The following is a 16608-nucleotide window of genomic DNA, read 5'->3' on the forward strand; positions in this document are numbered from 1 at the left end:
TACGCCCCCCGCGGAAAAGAGAAAACAGAAAAAGCACAGCTTTAGTAAATGTTCGCGTTTCGATCGGGGATAGGAGACGCGAGAGAAAAAATCGATAAGCGGTTATACGTAATATCGATCGCGACCAACTTTTCGATCGTTTCTCGGTCGGTTCCCGCGTGGTCGAATTTCGTTGTTTCGCGATCGTTCGAGAAGTTGGTCGCGCGATCAACGGCGAAAGAGTTGGCGCGAACGAAATGTAAATTTATTCGAAACCTCTCGAATCGTCACGGTGGATTCGTGTACGACCGAACGATTCGAGGGAATGGCGTAAATAGCGTATATAACCAGACACACGCAGGTAACTCGAGTCAAGGTGCAAGTATCACGTGGATAGGTTCCCTCGTAGCTGGTCGGCCGAAGCGTACCTGCGAACAGAGCATTGAAAGGCAAATTGCGGCGGGAAATCGGGGACGGGGAATAAAGACACTCCGCGTCGTGTACGTTAAACGTATCGATTGTATTATCGTTGGCCGTACAATCGCTGCTGAATAAAAGTGAGAGAATGAGTTCGTAACGGAACGTAAGCGCGCTCGTTTAATAGAAAATATTTTGCTTAACGTTAAACCAGTAATCGCAGGCTTCGCAACCGTTTGCCTCCGCGCGCGATACAACTCGAACATACCGGCTACGCCACGGACGGTTGGCCTCAATTCGCAACGATTATTTAATAGTTAACTTATTGGGTTTAATTGAGCATCCTCCAATTTGACGATTAATACAATTAATTGGAAAGACGGACGCGTGTACCGACGCGCACGCGTGCCACGGCCGGGGACCGCGAGTCGTTCCTCTCCGTGTTCCAAGGATCGCGATCGGGCAATCGACAGAAACCCTTTTAGGACCCTACCTTCGGATATTTCCCAATTTCTCTACATCCAAAAATTACTAACAATATTTTCAAAACCATAGACTCGATCGTTGTTGCGTCCGATAGGGAGCATTTCGGCGAAGAAACATTTTTGCACAAAGACAATAAAAGTAATTAAATATGAAAGAATATGCGTCGTGTTTGGTCTTGGCGGAGGCAATTTTTTTTATCGAATTAATTGTCCCGATGGCACGAATTTCCGGTGTTTCCGCAATTACGGCGCCTGCCGTGTCAGAGAATGCGTAACGGCAATAACGATCGAGTCTCCGGGTCGTTTGTAACTTCAGGGATGCCCTGTAACGCTGTAAATTCTGCATTCCTCGCATCGCGGCCTTCGCGAACGGGGCCCGTTTTCGAGCGACAAAAGGGACGGTAGTTCGGAAGCTCACGGAATTCTCCAAAGTATCGGAACCCCGTCGGCTTACGGTTATCTCGGCCGGAAGATCAATTAACGGCAGGCTTCCGGGTCGGAGGATTCGCGGACCCGGCGCCTGTACGTCGCGACGCGTCCACGAAACGCGAAACGAAACGAAAGAACTCGTTTCGGCGAGGTAGCGCTAACAATTCGACAGGCCGTTCCGTTACAGACAGGCTACCTTGGTGTCCTCGCGATTTATAAACGGTAAGAAAGGAGAAAAATAACGAAGGTGTCGCAAAGTGGACTGTCCGTAACGGGACTCCTCTGTATATTACGGAATGAAGAATCTTAACGCTAAAGTGTCTACGTGTCTCGTTGACCGAGTAACGCGTTTCTTCTCGTCGAGCGATGCTAACAAGGAGAGCGCAAGAACTTCGAGTCGCCCATTTTAACTGAAACTTTGCTACCAGGTTTCGAACACCCTCTTTACGAAAATGTACCATTGCTCCAGAAACTAAAGATTCTTTCAATTTTATTTATTTTTACATTTGTCCAACAGTTTTGACCGCGATGGTCAATCGAAAATTGTTTCTCGCAAAGAGGCTGCCCGAGTGAACCGATACGCGAAGTTTGAGGGAAATCGTCGACCCCGAGGGTCTTGCACGGTTCTTGTAAGAGTATATATTGCGAGAGTCGGACCGCGAATTCGTCGAATAATTGCTGGAGTTCGGTTTAACGCGAACTCTGATGCAATTGAAGCGCAATGACGCACGAGCGCCCGTTCGAGTATTACCGCGACGCGAAAGCGACTATCGTGTGTTTACCAACGGGACCACGAGTTAATTCGTGTTGCGCAATGTATGTACAAAGGACGCGTATCTCGGGCGGCACTGCGCTCTGAAAACTGTCGCTTATTCGCTACAGCCGGGACAAAAGCTTTTAACCGTTCAAGGTCGCTTCTCCGGAGCGGCAATCGCGTCGAGCACACGAGCTTCGCCTTTTACGGCCCTGTCTGTCGCCTGTGCATCGCGGTTCCTGCCGTCTTCCGCTTTCTTCTTCGCCGCTTCCACCCTCTCTGTTTCGTGAGACTAAACGTTCCGTTTCACGACCCCGAGCTGTTTAAACGTTTGCCCCGACTTCGGTTACAGCGATGGGATCGTTACCTATCGATAGTGATCGATTCGATGCCACAGTACTCGACAGGAAGTACTATTAAAAGGTGAAAAGATGACGAGCATGCAAGAATCGAAATTCCTTAGCATCGTCATCTTTCCAGCTCCGAATAGTAGGTAACACGCGGTAACACACGGTCGGTAACACGATAAAAAGCAGAGTAATTCGTGTTGATAAAGTAGGAAGACTGTAACGGGGTAGATGGCGCGATCGATTCGTTTTAAGCTCGTATTAATTGATAATCCTAACAAGTACTTGTTATCGCTTTGTGTCTTGGAGTAAAGAAGTAAAAAATTATAAAATGGCGTCGATCCCATCGCTGGTTGTAGGAATGCACGATCTTGTACGACAGACTACACTAACAACTATAATAATTTCGTACTCGACTCCCGTCGAGGATAAGGCTAATTTCATTACCACGAACAACATTCGCAGTCCATTTATTGCTATACGCGATCGGACGGTTTCGTAATCGCAAACAATCGTACAAAATAATCTCCGACGTTCGATTTCCGAGACTTGCCCGTCGTCGATAATCGCGCGCGACGCGTTATATATTAATTTCTAACTTGGGGGATCGTACGCTTTGCACCATAATCGTTGCTACTTGGACTCGAGTCGCCGACGAAAAACGACGGCTAAATTTACCCTAAATTCTATCGAGTGGAAGACGCCGAGCAGAAGGCACTAATGCTGTCGTCGGTTATAATCGTTGGCCGCGACAACGTAATATATATTATCGTTCTTATCACTATAAAACATTGCTATTAGTGCTATTATTGCTATCCGTTTATCGTTAATTTGATTGGTCCCGCTATAAAAGAGTAAGCGTAGATTTCGAACGCGAATTGGGTTCGTTCGCGAGTACGGAATGTGCGTGGAATGTGGAAAAATATGTCGATCGAAAAATAGAAGGATGGAACGCGAGACGATCGTCGATCGGTAAAATCTAATCTCTGAGAAGGTCTCGTTAAAAAAGGCACGTTATTCTCTATATAAGAGCCTCTGACGATACGAGACTTGCCTCCAGGCATGCCCGGGGCCAGGCTCGATCGCTTGGAGGCCCGTTCTGGAAGACGACGCCGCGCCGTCGAGAAATGTCTGTTCTCGCGAAGCGAGTCGATCCGTTCCATCGGTATCGAATCTCGACTATTTATTTACTGATCGTTCTCGTTCTCGTCGTTGAAGTAAAGCGAGACTATAGAGTGCTTTTTACAGAATGCCCACCACCAGCGGAAGCCCGAGAGACCGTTAAAGACGAAGCCTGGATCGCGTTTTCGCCGTAGCTTCTCCACGAAGTTCAGGATCGCGTTTAGGGACTTTTTGGTGCGACGATTGTAGGGACTGACGCTGATGTCGCAGCAGAACTCGAGGACGGCCGTCTCCTCGCTCGAGTTCAGTCCCGCCTCTTCGAGGACCATCATTCTCTTCGTCTTGCCGAGGATGTTGTCGTAGAGGGTGCCTTTCGGTATTCCGTATTTGGTGGACGCCTGGGTGAATCGCATCTTCTGAGTGACCACGGCCTCGATCGCTTCCTGGAGATCGTGCCGCGTCCACGTGGGCGCCTTCAGCTTCAGCAGGGTCGTATAGTCAGCTAGAAAACAGTCAGGGATTTCGACTTTTTGTTTGGTGACGCCCTGGCTGCACCCAACCCAGATCGACCGATCTTGGAGGTACATAGCTGGCCGGCGAAACACCCCTTTTCTTTTTTGCTTTTTCCGACGCCCCTAACCCTCCCAGGATCTCTCCGTACCCCTTTGCTTCTCTTTCTGCTCCCTTCGCGCGCCTCGTCGACTCTTTCCTTTCTCGAAAATCACGACGGGAGAGGGTGGTAAAGGCTCGTTATCTTAATATAAAATCGCGCGAAAGGGTCGAAAAGAAACGGGGATGCGGTTGGACGAGTCGGACGAACACACAATGGCGCTTGCTTTACAAAATTCGTTAAACCCTCGAAATACTAGCCCCTCCAAGTCGGAACGCGTTGATAGCAATATTTGCGCCGACAATTTTTTCAGAACTTGCAACGATCGATCGTATCTACGACCGTTCCTTTATCTTAAACTTCCTTTCGAACGCCAGCTGTATAATTACATTTGTTGCAGAATTAATTGCGTCGACCAAATTGGTTTCTCGGAAGCAGCGAAAAGTAAAGAGTGCGACCGGAGCAAGAAATCCATTCGTCGCGTGTGCTCGCGGTATCGCGTGTTTTCGCGTTTCCAATGCATGTACGACGAGTACCATGCGCGTCGTTGATGCAATTATAAATGAAAGCAATTAACAAAAAAAAAAAGAAAAAAAATATGGAAAATTCAATGAATGAGATTCAAACCAGGAGTACATAAACCGTGGGACTTATTCATCGGGATACTTGGACGAAAGAGATTCACAGTAAGATACATTAGGTCAAGTTGGGTTGTTCTAATTACTTGTGTCTCTAAAAGCATACGTTGCGCCGAATATTTAACGGATAGTAACAAGAAAATCACCCTGTAAAAGTTGTAGGACACTTTTAAAAATGTATATTTTAGTACGCGTTGCGTGGCGGGAGGGAAAGAACGCGCGTGGGAGTTTGCAGCGCAGTCGGTCGCGCGTTATCGATGACATTAACAGCCTCGCCGCTTGGTTATCTACCTAAATTGCTTTTCGTGTTGAAGCAACGCGCATCCCCGCGCTTTATTATCGTCAGGATAACGACGCGGCCCTTCTGCCGTCTCTGTCGTTTCTTTCTCCGGTTCGGTCTTCTCTATTTTCGACTCTTCTGCGTCCGGTCGAGCGTCCATTTCGGCCTCCCCGTTTCTTTCCTCCCTTTGTTCCTCGTCGTAGCTATCCTGATCGGTTAATCCATGAGCTATAGACCGGTTGGGAAAGCAGTCGACGGCGGAAAGGGAAATCTCTCGAGTGCAAGGAGCACCGAACGAATGTGTATCGCGCGACCTTCCGAAAATCGGTAGCGGACGTAGCGCGCACTTGTCCTCTCGACCTGAGATCTTTCGATCGATCGATTACTCGAAGAAGAAAGGATCGTTAGGTGGTATCACCGTTTCCTGAAATGCGCTGCCGCGAGACAGCGGTCAGAGACCATTAGGCAAGCGTGGAGAAACGTTGGGCAACTTACCTGCTATACTCGACGTGGAGGCTCCGAGCCAAGCGTGGGATGACTCCAACAACTTGGCCTGTAACAAGAAAAAGAAAAGAACGTTGTAGAGATTGCGTTTACGTCGAATACGTGCGAATAAAACGTAGAAATCGAGGGGAATCTTTAAAATTATCAACGCGTTGCTGAAGATACGTTCTTATATTGGGTCTGTTGCGTTACTCGATGGTCGTACGGCGGGATAGGGTTAAAATGGAGGCGGCGATCTCGGCGGGAAGAGTACGCGGAGGCTGGAAGATGCTCGACGGACGCGATCGCGGCGTAACCGCTTCCGGAGAACGGAGGCCCGCGTCTCTGTCGAGACAACTTTGCTAATATGCGAGGCTTTTCGGGACTCTAGAAAGGGGTTGCGAGACGCGCCGAAAGCGCAAGACACACGCAAAGTTGGCTCATTTGAAAAGTTTTCGTCCGCGGTCTGACGCGGCTCGCGATTTCCGCAATACGGAAGGTCCCAGCCTACCTCGAGACTTCTCATATATCCGAATCGTTCGTATCCGGAACCCACTCGGCTGACTTTTCAAATTAATTTTTAAGGGCCGAAGGGCCTCGCCTCTCGTTTGATACGCGCCTCGATCCTCTATCAAACTCGAAACCCTTCTTCTTGCCCCCCCCCACCCCCTCCACCCATCGTCGCTTTTTTTCTCGTTGCGTTACGCCCCGCGTTCGTTCTCCAGGATTTCGAACCCCCGCCTTCCGGCCTCCAGGAATTTCCGCTCGGAGGCCGTCGAGAGGCTCGCGCTTTCCACGAACTTCCGCGGAAATCTAATACCATTGTGTCTTCCGCTTCTTGTAAATTTTTACCCTCGGTTCAGCCAGAAATATAAGAATTTTTTCGAGACAGTACGTTCCTCTCAACAGCCTTGATATTTAGAAAAATATAATATTTCGTGGCCCCATCTTTAAAAGAAAATAACAATTTCCGAGCAATTTGGCCTCGGTACGTCGCGATAATCGATGCATTATCCTCGCGGAGGATGTTATTGTGCCTAAACGCGAGCGAAAATGAATGGCGGAACAAAGACCGTCGGAACGGGCTCTATTCGCCGTACAACGGAGCCGGCATTACGAAAGAATGTAGACGAAGCATTCGAGTTAATAATACTTGTAATAGTAATTCAAGGCGCGGCTGTGCGACGGTTCAGAACCTTGAATAAGAAGATAAGGTCCGTGATTGTCCTACGTTCCTTCGAGATGACGACGCATAATTTATTCATACCGTGGACGTATGCGCGACGCAAGACGTTACGAGAGACCCGGATTGGTGAACGGAGAATAATTAATGTTGAATTAGGCAGCTGTACTCTATGTGGAAAATGAACGCTAAAAATAGACGTATTAACGCATCCAGGACCGGAAACGAGATTCCTCTTCGTTACGAATCCTGTTACACTTATCAGATAAAAAAAGTTTCGTTTAAGCGTATACCAAAATACTAAGTTTAGCTAAAATCGCTGGTCCCACATCGTATCAAAGTACAGTATCTTCTATAATATAAGTTATTATTACCGTAAGACGAACGAACTATAGAATAAACAGTATTTGTGTGGAAATGTTAATCGTTGGTTTGCTAACAAATACCTGGAATAGGATCTGATTTAATTAGATTACTTTTAAACGGCCGGTAACGAGAAAGCGATACGCGGTAGGTAAAGGCCTCGGGAAATAATTAAAGCGATTAAACCGAACGCGCGAGCGTCGTTGATACGAGCGTTATTAATCTTGAGCAGAAAAATGAAATCGTCGAGGACAAAACTATCATGAATAGTCAGTAGGTTGAGACGATTCGGAGTGAGCGTGTAGAGGTGATCGATTCTGTCCATATAATGACACCAGGCTGCGCGCAGCGAATCGGAAAGAATTTTTGTTGAACGTTATTCTTTTTTCTCTCTCTCTCTCTCTCTCTCTCGACCGCGGTAATGCATTTCGCTCGACGGTACGATGAAATTACGCCCGGTACAATCGAGGTGAGAACGGAACAAGAGAGTTGCACGGTATTAAGTAAGTTTGCGAGCTATTAAAATCCTTCATAAAACGCTTGATAAAACCTAATTGTCTCGTAGTAATATCGATAACGGTGTGTATTGATATGCAGAACGAACGACAGAGACGAGTCGAATGTAACGCCAAAGTCGCGTACTATGTAAATGAGTGTCAGCGGTATGCGATTAAGCGCGTAAAAAAAAAAAGTTTAGCGTACCGTGTGACCGCGAAATATCGAGAGTAAGCTTATTATTATTACACCGACGCCCGTCCAGCCGCGAAACGAAAGTAAGAGATAAATATTTGAAACAATACTTTAGTCTTTCGTGTACGGAGGTAATCGAAGTATCGATTTATTTGTAACAATAGGTTACACGACGAAGTTAGTTTATTATTTAAAGTAATTTCGAGTAAAGTTTGTAACTGGATATTTTGAGCGAGCCTCGCGAAACATCGACGATAGAATTTTTTTTTTTCCACGCGACTAGGAATACGTATTCGCAATCGCGAATAGAGACTTAATAAGTTTTCAACGATGCATACAACATTTTCGGTTTATTTTTAGTCGCGGAATGTGCTAGGAAAATTTTATGTGTGGAAACCTGTTGAACGCTTATACTTATAATTTATATAAGTCCCTGCTACATCGTGTATTTGAAATTATAAATATGTATGATGGATGAGAAATACGTATTAATAATATACAATATACGTCGTACGATGTACAGGGTGTTCGGTCACCTTTGGGAAAAATTTTAATGGGAGATACTAGAAACTAAAATAAGACGAAAATCAAGAATAGCAATTTGTTGATTGAGGTTTCGTTAAAAAGTTATTAACGATTAAAGTTCCGCCTGCGAACTGTCGCTATAGAGTGGTTCTCACTTACGAATCTCTAAGGCTGTCGATACGTCACTAACTAGAGTTTTTTATGCTGAGTGAGAACCACTATCACCCGCACGCAATTTCTCCAATGCAAATTTGCCTCTCCCACTCCAGTGTTTTGTATTGTTCGGTATTTTTAGATATCCCGCGACCAAAAATACGAATGTCGACCTCTGTATCGTTTATCGGGAAATCAAGAAAACTGGTACAGCAGTGTTTGAATTATCAGGCACCCCGTTATCCGAATAACTATAACAGAAGATGGAAAAATTTTTCGGCGAAATTAAAAAATTTCAAATCATTCTAAAAAAATTATTTTTAGTTGCAGGGGTCAATTACAATCATTTTTTGTCGTTACACATACCCCCGAATTCCTACTCACTTTCGAGAAAAAAATTCGAGAAGGTGTGAAATTTTTCGACAAAAAAAAAAATTTCAAATCGTTTTGAAAAAATTATTTTCGGCTGCAGGGGTCAATTACAATAATTTTTGGTGAATAGACATACCCCCAAAATCTTACCCACTTTCGAGAAAAAAATTCGAGAAAGTGTGAAATTTTTCGGTGAAAAAAAAAATTTCAAATCGCTCTGGAAAAATTATTTTCGGCTACTGAGGTCAATTACAATAATTTTTGGTGAATAGACATACCCCCGAATTCCTACCCACTTTCGAGAAAAAAATTCGAGAAGGTGTGAAATTTTTCGACAAAAAAAAAAATTTCAAATCGTTTTGAAAAAATTATTTTCGGCTGCAGGGGTCAATTACAATAATTTTTGGTGAATAGACATACCCCCAAAATCTTACCCACTTTCGAGAAAAAAATTCGAGAAAGTGTGAAATTTTTCGGTGAAAAAAAAAATTTCAAATCGCTCTGGAAAAATTATTTTCGGCTACTGAGGTCAATTACAATAATTTTTGGTGAATAGACATACCCCCGAATTCCTACCCACTTTCGAGAAAAAAATTCGAGAAGGTGTGAAATTTTTCGACAAAAAAAAAAATTTCAAATCGTTTTGAAAAAATTATTTTCGGCTGCAGGGGTCAATTACAATAATTTTTGGTGAATAGACATACCCCCAAAATCTTACCCACTTTCGAGAAAAAAATTCGAGAAAGTGTGAAATTTTTCGGTGAAAAAAAAAATTTCAAATCGCTCTGGAAAAATTATTTTCGGCTACTGGGGTCAATTACAATAATTTTTGGTGAATAGACATACCCCCGAAATCCTACCCACTTTCGAGAAAAAAATTCTTTACCGCAAATATAATGTTTAAGAAACGTTTTTGGGTAGATTTTGTAAAAATTGTGGGTCAACGAGTTAGTTAAGCAGTACTTGGAAGGTATTTCCATCGCTAGCGAGTCAAAATCAGTTTATATTAGAGCGAGAAAGAAAGAGCTGTTCCGGATTAAGGGGAATGTGGCGGTACGAGTAAGTAGAATGTGGACGGCGTCGAGTAATTTGCCTTATAAAGGCTGACTATAACGTCTGACCCAATACGACTCGAAAGGTTCTTTTTTCTTCGTAGAATATACGCGGGACGTCATCGACAGAGGTTATTCTAGAAAATAATTTAAGTTTGCCGGTAAATTGCATTCTACGAAGCATCGACCACATCATTTATAAACATAAAGAAAAGTAAAGGGTTCGGTTGTTCTCGACGGATCGAAGGAACCCAGATATCGCGACCATTCAATAAGATAGACTATTCTTGATTAAGTATTACAACAATACGTTACAAATCTTAATTTTTGTGTTCATGTTGAATACATAAAAAATAGTATAGGACAACATATAAAAGAACAACAAAGTTTACCGCGTTATCGACTAGGTCAGTTACATCGTGGTGTTATAACCCGATGTACGAGCAAGTTAGTAGCATAATCCAGCAGGTTAATGTCTCCATACAGTTCCCGTGTAACTGATAACCTAACCTTAGGGTCAGAATCCCTGATTCCGATCGCGTTGGTTGCCAACGAAAAATTGTTGTTCGTCGCGTGGGAAATTTGGGCGATTTCGGGCAGCGGTAGGATACCGGTTAAATAATTTAGAGAGTTTCCGGTATCGAATGGTGCCCGGTAGCGGAGAAAACGTCGCGGCGCGGGCGATCGGACGATGCACGCGCGTCTCGAGGAAACCGCAGAACGAGCGGCGTGCATCGGTGCGCCGAGACGCAGACGACAGGGAAATCGAGTTTGCCGCGGTTACGAGTTCATCGCGCACACACGGCCCATCCTGTCGTGCGTGCATTTTTCATTGTCTCGTGTGTCCGTCCGTCTGTTGGCGGGGCGCGCCTCGAAGAATGCACGTTGCGGTGCACGCGACGCCGAGCGACGCGACGCACCCGCTGCCCCCGACCGCCGGCATTAACGAGAAAATTGCTCCTCGCATTCTTCCGACTTTTTCCCCTCTCCCGTTCCGCTCGTACCCGCTCGAATCGGCTCGTCGATTTCCAGGGGAAGGAATCTCGAGTTCTCGCGTTCGCTCGAACGCGATACTATTTCCGACCGGATCGACTCTATCCAGCGGGGGCGTTCGAACGGACGCGATCCACATTTTTTCCCCTCCCCTTTCGCCCCCCTGGACCGAATCCCTCCTAGCGATAGGTGTCTTTTTTGCTATTCGTTCTATTCTTTCACGCAAATCGTAAAATACTGAAAAGGAAGAAGTCTTGTCAGATTCATCAGTTTCCAGCGACGTTAGGGTAGCCATAATTCCCCGAACGTCGGTATCGTTGGCTCGCGTTCGCCGATGACGATCGAACGCATACCAAGATTAGCTTTCCTGTTTTACATTCTGCACGACACGGTGCCGCGATGGTAGACCATTTCTCGGGGCTGGAGTGTTGGACCGTTTAAACGATACAAATGGGTTCGCGGCGGTAACAAATGGGCCCGCGAAAGTTCGCTCGTGTCTGGCGCTAAGCAGCCAGCTTCCGAATCTTGTCGTTTCCCCGGGAGTCGGGGAGGGAGGGAAAAAGCTCGCGGAAAGTTTCTTTCGGGGGGTGGTGAAACTTCCACCGGTCGGAAATTTCGCAACGTCATCGCGGATCGCGCGACACATCGGTTGTTTTTCACGGGGGTTTCGCGATTTTCGTCGGGCGTCGGGAATCCAGAAGGACGGCGATAAACAAAAGTCGTAACCCGGAGGCGGACGAGCGACGGTTGGCCTAATTAAGAAGGGCTTCGAATTCACAGTTTCCCGAGCATTCTCACGGAAAATCCCGTGAACCTTCCGGCGAGGAGAATTTACGAGGTAGTCGTCTATCGTTGCTAATTCCTGCAAATATTTGCCGGGCAAGGATATAGGCGTGGGCGAGACGAGTAGGCGTCGGAAGGACGCGAGGGGGTGGTGGGAAGGAGGAGGGTAAACGAAAGAGAGCGGGAGAGGGATGTAGAGAGAGAGAGAGGATGTATGCACGGGGATTTGAGCGAACGCGAACGCGACGGGACGAGGACGAGGACGAGAACGAGGACGAGGACGGGGACAAGGACGAATGCTAGTCGGTGAGCAGGCTCGTTCTCTCCTTCGCCGGTGCCACAGACGCCCCACCGACGCCGTCGACGTCCTCGTGGCTCCCGTCGACCGGCTGGAGTTTCACGCGGCAGAATGCACCGCGCCACGGCAAATTTCTAATCAGATTAGCACGGATTAGCAAAGTTCGTTTGTTCTAATGAAATTCGTCTAAATTAACGTCGGAAGAGGGAGCGCCGCCGGAGGAGGAACACCGAGATCGGGAGAAAAGGGTAGCGGGAACGACGAAGGGTACGGAGACCCGCAGGGGCACAGGATCTTCCGAAGAAGCTGGATGGATCGCTCGAATCCTCCGCTCTCGAACCGATCCTCGCGTTACGAATCGACCAGACACCCTCTCCAACCCCTTAACGATCGATACGCGTTACGTTTTTAATCCAGTAGTAAGTTAAATCAGGTATACGATAGTATGAGAAGTACCGAGAGCAAGGAAACGAAACCACTGAAAGCACGCGGTAAAGCTGAATATTATATTTTGATGGAATTTTTAAGTATTTGTTTTACCGTCTAAAAACAAGCGGGAATTAAGCGGTTAATTTCGACCTTCGTGCGAAAACATCCGGGTCGCGGAAAAGAAATAATGGAAATTTCAATTTCTTTAACGGTTTGCCCGTGCAACGTTGGATTTTTATGAATTTCGCGAATATAACATTCGATGGGAATCAACATCGGAAGCGGACAACAATATTTACGGTTTTATGAAACGGCGCGTTCGGAAGTTTAAGAAAGGCCGAACGTGCAATAATAGATAGGAATATCCCGTGAGTTTGAAAAAATCTCTGAACCTAGTGGTCGAGGGCAATATTCACGGATGAGTCTATGTTAAATACGTTTAGATTCGATCGTATGAAGTTCAAGAAAATGGTGAATTCGAGGACAAGAGAGGAGCACGTGACAAAAGCGTGGTCGGGCAGCGTGGTACGATGCCACGGGAGAGAGACAACGGGGGAAAGAGTAAAAGAAAGAGAATAACTCGGAGCACGCGCGTTAATTGTCGCGGAGACGCGGAGAGAACCGTGGTCTCGCGCAAAAACACACGAGCCGCGAATCTGCGCGTCCACACGTCCCGCGCGCGTTTATCCCGACACACGCGATCCTCTCTCTGCCTCCAGCTCTCTCGCCACGCACGCGCTGATATTTTATTCACCGATATCGCGCTCAAACTATTCCACCGATAGTCGCCGCGTTCAAGTTTCCCTCTCTGTTCCTGTCAATCGTTTCTCCTCTCGCTGGCCGCGTGCAAACGAATACGAACGAGCCGTGTTTTATTCATCGGTACACAGGATGCGCCGAAAATAGCGGGTTTCAGCCGCAGGATCGCACCGCCCTATCAAATTCCCCGGTAATATTCAAGAAATTTTCGTCGATCTAGAATTTAAGAGGCTGTTCTGGCCTAGAATTTCCTACCGATATCGTTTTATCGTTACGGTTTTATCAAGTTCACAGCCGTGCGTTCGATTTGTTGTCAGCGAACGTTTAAAGAGCTCGTATTATCGAAGAACGAGCGTAAAACGATAGTATTTTTTATTTGTCCGCCTAGCAATGCCCCGAGTACAAAGTGATCGCGGTACTGAATAAATGAAACTTTATTCGTTTGACGTCGAATCGTGGGAAAAGGGCAGGAAGGATCGCGACGAAACTCGAACCGTATCTGCAGGATATCCCGACGTAAAACCTGAGCTACGCGACATTATTACCGGGGAAAGAGTGTGGAGGGATCGGCCATAAAACGCACGATATCTCTTTGCTGACTTTCATAGCTACAAACGCCACAACGAAGGTTGCAAATGAAATTTAGAAATTCGTTAGGAGTTTTTGATAAAAGAGAATATCGACTCTGGTCTTTTGAGTGCCACGGGGGTGGATAGCGACGGAGTTTACTCACGCCCGAGTAAAGAAAACAAAAGCGTTGCGCATCGAAAAGCGCAAAAGTAATTTTTTTCCCGCGCAAACATCGTTTGGGCTGTTTGTCGTAAAATCCCTCCCCGACGAACGAATTTGTTTACGAAGAAAAAAGACGGGAGTATAACGGAAACGCGGGGGGAGGAGGAGGAGGCGGGTGGATGCGCTTTCGAGCGGAAGTCGGGTGGCAGAATTTGAGGGTGGAGAGTGAAATTGTTTACAATTTACCGGAGGTAATCGAGAGCACGCCGATGCGGAGAACAGAGTCCCGTTGACGCATTGACTCGGCTCCGTCATTATCACTTAACGAATCGTCCGGTTTCGATTGGAACTACGGTTTTTAGCGAGGTTTATTTGTGTACCGCTGGTGGCTGTCGTCGTTTCGACGAGCAAACGGTCCGGCTCTCTCTTTCCGACGCTTCGCTCGTTTTCACGAGTCTCTTGCGCTCTTTGCCGGTCGGTGCTTTTTCGTCGTTCGGTTTTATTTCGAGCGGGACTCTACAGGTAGTCACGTACGGGGCACGGTCGATGGAAACGACCGTCCAGATAAATCCTCCTCTCGAATAGTCGCGCGGACGCGACGAAATATGCTGGCTTCCACCGAAAACCGGCCCGTCCCGCCACTCGATTTTAACGCCAACTCTCTCCGAAAGCGTTTAGTCCCGCGTATCCGATTCCCTATCGCGACTTACTCGATACTCGACAACGATCCCGCGCTTTTTCCCCAAATTCTTCGACAAAAAAACTCCATAGTTGGTTTTTCCTTGCGCTGCTCCTCTTTCGCCGCGGTGGCAATTATTGTAATAACCAATTTATAAGATGCCTTTGAAAAGAGGGCAAGTCGATATTGTAAACTCTGTCTGAAACGGCTCGAGTCATAAATTTGACTAATTCGAAAGCCAGTCTGTTCCTCCGTCGCGACAATGGGGCTCCGGGGTGTCGGAGTATTTTCGTACGTCGAAGGAATCGGACACACGCGGAGGATCGAAAGGCAGTCGATTTAGGAATAAAATCGAGAGGCCGGGCGTGCGAGTGTATTCGGCCAGAAGAAGGAGAATAGAAATGGAAAATTGCGTGCGCGTCGGTGATCTATCGGTGCGATAGATCGTTCTCAGGCTTTAACATATAAGGAATGGATTATCCGTTGAATAATGTGCCGGGCCGTGCTAAGCCGCAAGCAACGTCGGTGGTCGGCGAATTCGTACTCGCAACGCAGTGACGTGCGGGGTTGTGCGGGTGTGGGGTGTGTGGGGGTGTGGGGGTTGGGAGTGCACGGTTGCACGCGTGCAGTCGCGCGTGTCCTGGCGAACACACTCGGTTCGGTCAGATCGGGGTGTGTTCGACGCTGCGTTAGGAATAGGGATAGAAACGTGTACGGGCGAGGTCGGGAAGGGCTACGCGGAGTAGAGCAGCAGTAGCAGCAGAGAGTAAAGCAGAGTAGAATAGCGAAGAGAGAGAGAAGATGGTAGGCCGTAGCTGGCCGGAGAACGGAGTTAGCGCGATGTAAGCTCGCACGTATGTAGATAGAGTACTGAACTATGTATTAGAGTCGTGTACCTTCCGCATAGATATACCGGGGTTTGTACAGCGCAAGATTTGCCATTGGCGGGGCACCGGTCGTACTGAAATCCTTGCACAACGGGTGCTCTCGAAATCCGGACTGCTACGGGGCCGATATCTAAACGATACTTTACGATCGCACGCATATACCGGGGATTAAACCGATTCCCGGCCGGAACGTCGTAAATTTGAAAAATTTTTCTTCGTCGAAGCCCGAAGTGGCGAAAAAAGTTCGCCCCCGGTGTTCGTGGACGGACGGAGCGTGAATTAACGACCCCCCCCGCCCCCCTGCGCCCCTGGCATCGGCGGCCAGCACACGGACGGGGTTGAATTTATTTCGTCGGGACTGGAATCGAAACTCGGGTAAGCGCACGCGGTACAGAGCGGCAAAGAGCGGAGAAGAAACGAAGAGTACTCGTAAACCGAGTGTATACTATAAAAATACACCGGCAAGAAGCGCAAACAGAGGGAACAAAGGCGAGGAGAGACGAGAAAGAAAACGAGTCGATGCAAAGAGGGCCGTGCTCCGCTAACGCGAGAGATCATGCTCCGAAAGATGCTCGAGAAGCAGAACATTCTTTTTAAAGCGGAACCGAGGGGATCGCGGAACCGTCCGAAAGAAAAGGACCGCGAGCGGATCGGGGGCAGGCTGGAGGGAAGAATCGAGGAATTGTAGGCGGTACGCGGCCCCAACGGTAATTAAGATAAACAAGAGAGAGAATCGAAGGCACAATGGAAGGTTACGCTCGTAACGCAAAGAAAACAAAGGCGAGAAAGAAAAAATAATACTGCCGATTCCGTGCAAGGAGAAAGCCCGGAGAACGGGTCGAGACGGAGCGAGAAAACCCGAGCGAACCGAAGCCGAACGAGGGAACGCGTCAAGCGGGGGAGGAGGACACAGAACCGAGAGCGGCGGCGCGAACGACCGTAAACTTTAAATTTACGAAGTGATATACACGCCAAACATCCGGTAGATATTTAAACCCCGGTTTCACTAAATTCAACAATAACGTTCGACGCTATTTCGGGGCTAGCCGTGATTCGCTCCGACCTGCCCAGCCGTGTCATAACCGTTTAATACCATTCAAATAGGTACGACGTACCCAAAATGCTCGACTACGACCGGTAGCCACGCTCGTTTTCTATAAAGATGA

General features: G+C 47.3%; 1 protein-coding gene across 9 annotated transcripts in view; it reads right to left on the bottom strand.

Annotated features, from left to right (window-relative positions):
• The window catches only part of LOC122394971 (protein bric-a-brac 2-like), a 253470-nt gene that overhangs the window by 6139 nt on the left and 230723 nt on the right, over positions 1-16608 (bottom strand). For 7 of the 9 annotated variants that reach the window (XM_043392202.1, XM_043392200.1, XM_043392203.1 and 4 more), the window contains one exon: positions 5557-5614. The exons of 1 other annotated variant lie outside the window; for it this stretch is intronic. Coding sequence is in view for 5 of the 8 variants with exons in the window: in XM_043392194.1 (XP_043248129.1) it covers positions 5557-5614 (58 nt within the window). In the remaining 3 variants the exon portion in view is untranslated. Of the gene's footprint in view, positions 1-2; positions 4036-5556; positions 5615-16608 lie in introns of those variants that run through there. One more of the 9 variants, XM_043392197.1, reaches the window with a different exon arrangement.

Source organism: Colletes gigas, unplaced genomic scaffold (genome assembly GCF_013123115.1).
Source record: "Colletes gigas isolate AHSC1104 unplaced genomic scaffold, ASM1312311v1 Colletes_gigas_Sc00005, whole genome shotgun sequence".
NCBI lineage: Eukaryota > Metazoa > Arthropoda > Insecta > Hymenoptera > Colletidae > Colletes > Colletes gigas.